Source organism: Orycteropus afer, unplaced genomic scaffold (genome assembly GCF_000298275.1).
Source record: "Orycteropus afer afer isolate SDZICR_OR568_19922 unplaced genomic scaffold, OryAfe1.0 scaffold00002, whole genome shotgun sequence".
NCBI lineage: Eukaryota > Metazoa > Chordata > Mammalia > Tubulidentata > Orycteropodidae > Orycteropus > Orycteropus afer.
In genome coordinates this window covers 8,000,234-8,004,649 of record NW_006921589.1, presented here as the reverse complement: position 1 = coordinate 8,004,649, position 4,416 = coordinate 8,000,234, and the positions used below count along the sequence as shown (strand labels likewise).

At 42.5% G+C, this 4,416-nt stretch overlaps 1 protein-coding gene across 1 annotated transcript; it reads left to right on the top strand.

Moving 5' to 3' along the window:
• Nucleotides 1-2,663: 2,663 nt before the first annotated feature.
• On the top strand, nucleotides 2,664-3,665 carry LOC103211275 (glyceraldehyde-3-phosphate dehydrogenase-like). The gene is given in 1 exon segment (XM_007957253.1): nucleotides 2,664-3,665. A coding segment is annotated over 1 exon segment (1,002 nt).
• Nucleotides 3,666-4,416: the final 751 nt, after the last annotated feature.

Genomic DNA, 4,416 nt, shown 5'->3' with positions numbered 1-4,416 from the left:
TCCTACTTCCGTAGTGATACTGCCTCGGAAACCCAAGGAGGGGTCGCTATGAGTCGGGGCCGACTCGACGGCACACAACAACAACAACAACAGTATACTCTGAATTTTCCAAGATTGAAATTTACAGTAGAAGGAAGACAAAACTTTGTTTCATTCAGAATAGTTGTAAATGTCCACAACACTCATGTAAACACCAAAACAACCCCAGTAGCCTTCTCATAGATCCATATAAGTCCAAGCATCTGCCTTCCATTGTGGCCATGTTCTAGCAGTCACATATAGGGGGAAAATACATATATATATACACACACACACATATACACACATATATGAATATATACATATGTATACATGTGTATATATATGTATGGATATATAGATATATAGAAATAGATAAACACACATAGAGAGAGAGTGTTTTAAAACACTCACCTTTAATTTATTTTTATTGCAGTTAGGGCATTTATATTAATTTATTTAATTATGTGGTTGTGCTACTTCAGTTTGTATGTCAACTTAGCTGAGCCTAGTTGAGTGACTGGGCAGCTGGTGATAGTTATTCCCCATGATGAGACTGGCAATCACCTCCATGGTAGGATCTACCACAATCAGCTGAGTAGCTGCCTTTGGGATGTGGTCTGCCTCCCGTATATAAGGAGGAGCCTCAGGGATAGTCTCTATCTTATGGCACACTTGGACCCTGCATGTAGCTGTGTCATTCTTTAGCAGCCTGCCATGCTCTGCCAACCTTGGGGCTTACAATGGATTTAAATTAATGGCCTGCCATGTGGTTTGGTAACATTGGGACTGTGCCATTTTACTTGTCAACCTTGGGCTTGGCAGCCTCAGCAGCCAGCAGCTGTCTGAGTAAAGAGAAACCTCTAGCTTCAGTCGGCCAGAAGCTGGAGGCCGAGTTGAAGCCCAAGGCTGAGGGGCTTTAACCCAGCCCCTAGAGCCTGGCACTTTGAACTTGGACTTAAAGCCTCCAAATTGTAAGAGAATAAACTCCTGTTTGTTAAGGCCATCCCATTTGTGGTATATTCCTGTCAGAGCAGCACTAGGGAACCAGAACAGTGGTGAAGGGGTTATATAATCTATTTTATTTCTGGATTGTAAAAGGGGAATTACCAAATTGTTTCTACAAAAAAGAACCTTTGGCATTGTAGCACTTTTCACAATAGCCAAAAGTTGGAAACAGCATAAGTATCCATTAACAGATAAACAGATACATATATTGCATACATTCAGTGGAATATTACTGTCATAAGGAGAAATTAAGTCCATCCTAAAACATGAATGAACCTCAAAAACATTATGCTGAGTGAAATAAGTCAGTAACAAATGGACAGATACTGTATGGCCCCAATTACATGAAATAGGCAACTGTCTAGAGAACAAAGCTCATTGCTTAGGGGACACTGACTTTCTGTTAATGGTGGCAAATTGGATTGGAAAAGGATAGTGATTTGGTTGTACAACATGATGAACGTAATCAATGTCACTGAATGAGACATGTAAGAAGTGTTGAAGTGGCACACGTGTACATATATGCATTAAGACAGTTTACAAAAGAGAGCAGCTCTGAATGTGATATGGTTGAGAACCATTCATCTAAAGAATAATAGTCACTTGACTAGCTTCCCAGTCTAATGACGAGACAAATTGTACACCTTAACTTCCAGCTGGTTGCTTCAGCCAGTAGAATAATCCAGCATTTGTTCATCCTTTAGAAAACAAATCACTTAATTGCCAAGAATCAGAAAACTATCATTGGAAAAGGATGGTAATTGTCTGTCCCTAACTCTCCCTCTCTCCCTGATAAGCAAATAAAACAAGCATATTGGCAAATGCTGTTCAATCTGAGAAAAAATGAGTTGAGGCTGGTGTTCATCAGGCCAACGAAATTCTCTCCTGCACCAACATGTTTGCCTTTCTTTCTACCTAAGATGATTTTATTCTCTTTCCTGTTGATTTAATTTCCAATTATTTTGTGTGTGATTTTAGCAAAAAATCCCACTTCCACTATGAAATCCTTTTGGAAAACTGGTGGTATGGCAAAATCATGTTTTTGTTTTTGTTTTTTTTAACTCATTGGTGATACCACATACACAAGCTAGTATACTATCTGGCTGTCCCCTATCTCTCTTTCTCCTTTTATAGTTTATCTTCTCAGATCAGTTCTAAGCTTTTTGAACTAAAAACAAAACAAAACAAAAAAATATGTCTTAACATTGCCTGATAGTTTCAAAATGTCTACCAAATCATAGGCATTCAAGAAGTAACTTGCTGATGAAGAGATTGAAGTTCTAATGGTATTTTCCTTAGCAACTCATTTCTTCTGAACAGACCCCCAAGTCCAATTTCAAAATTTACCTAGCAGTGTTTCTGATAATTATTACAATTAGTTTATTATAATAAAATGTATATAGACCTGGAGTTGGAAAATCAAAAGGGAAGAACACATTCAACATTTCTCTACCTAAAGAAAACATTCAAGCTTCAAACTGCAATATTGAAGGATTCTATAGCCAAAATATTGAATGCTGCAGAAAAAGCATCAAAAGAACATGGAAAGAATATGTAGAGTCTGGGCTCTCTGCTCCTCCCTGTTCAACAGACAGCCGCACCCTCTTGTGCAGTCCCAGCCGCTTCAGTGAGACATGATGGTGAAGGTCGGAGTAAACTGATTTGGCCGTATCGGGCGCCTGGTCACCAGGGCTGCTTTTAACTCTGGCAAAGTAGATGTTGTTGCCATCAGTGACCCCTTCATTGACCTCAACTACATGGTCTACACGTTCCAGTATGATTCTACCCATGGCAAGTTCCATGGTACCGTCAAGGCTGAGAATGGGAAGCTTGTCATCAATGGGAAGCACGTCACCATCTTCCAGGAGCAAGATCCCACCAACATCAAGTGGGGTGATGCTGGTGATGAATATGTTGTAGAGTCTACCGGCATTTTCACAACCACAGAGAAGGCTGGGGCTCACTTGAAGGGTGGTGCCAAAAGGGTAATCATCTCTGCCCCTTCTGCCGATGCCCCCATGTTTGTGATGGGTGTGAACCATGAGAAGTATGACAAATCCCTCAAGATTGTCAGCAATGCCTCCTGCACCACCAACTGCTTGGCCACCCTGGCCAAGGTCATCCATGACAACTTTGGCATTGTGGAAGGACTCATGACCACGGTCCATGCCATCACTGCCACCCAGAAGACTGTGGATGGCCCTTCTGGGAAACTGTGGCATGATGGCCGTGGGGCTGCCCAGAACATCATCCCTGCATCTACTGGCACTGCCAAGGCTGTGGGCAAGGTCATCCCTGAGCTGAATGGGAAGCTCACTGGCATGGACTTCCATGTCCCCAACACCAATGTGTCCATTGTGGACCTGACCTGCCATTTGGAGAAAGCCGCCAAATATGATGACATCAAGAAGGTGGTGAAATAGGCATCAGAGGGTCCCCTAAAGGGCATCCTGGGCTACACTGAAGACCAGGTTGTCTCCTGTGACTTTAACAGTGACTCCCACTCTTCCACCTTTGATGCTGGGGCTGGCATTGCCCTGAATGACCACTTTGTTAAACTCATTTCCTGGTATGATAATGAATTTGGCTACAGCAACAGGGTGGTGGACCTTATGGTCCACATGGCCTCCAAGGAATAAGAGCCTCCTGGGCCACCAGCCCTAGCACTAGCACTAGAGGAAGAGAGAAACCCTTGGCTGCTGGGGAGTCCTTGCCCCAACTCCATCCCCAACACACTGAGAATCTCCCATCCTCTATAGTTTCCATCCAGACTCCCTAAAGAAGGGGGAGGTGCTTAGAGAGCCCAACCTTGTCATGTACCATCAATAAAGAACACTGTACCTAAAAAAAAAAAAAAAAAGAATATGTAGAGTCTGGACCAAAAAGAATTGGTCAATGTTCAACCATTTCAGAAGACAACATATGCTCAAGAACTGAAGGCACTGAAGGAGTTCAAGCTGCAATGGAAGCACTGACAAGAACAAGGCTTCAGGAAGTGACAGCATACCCAGTGATGTGTTCCAGCAAGCAGATGTAGTGTGGAAGGCTCTCATTCATTTATGCCAAGAAATTTGGAGGACAGTGAGTTGGCCAACTGACTGGAAGAGATCCCTATTTGTGCCCATTCCAGAGAAAGGTAATCCAACAGAATGTGGAGATTATTGAACAATGTCATTAATACCACACACAAGTCATATTTTGCTGAAGATAATGCAGAAATGGTTACAGCCTGCAGCACTTTATTGATGGTTGCAGCAGTACATCAACAAAGAACTGCCAGAAAGTCAAACCAGATTCAGAAGAGGGTATGGAATGAGAAATATCCTTGCTAAAGTCAGATGGAGCTTGGCTGCCAGCAAAGAACACCAGGAAGGAAGATGTTTACCTGTG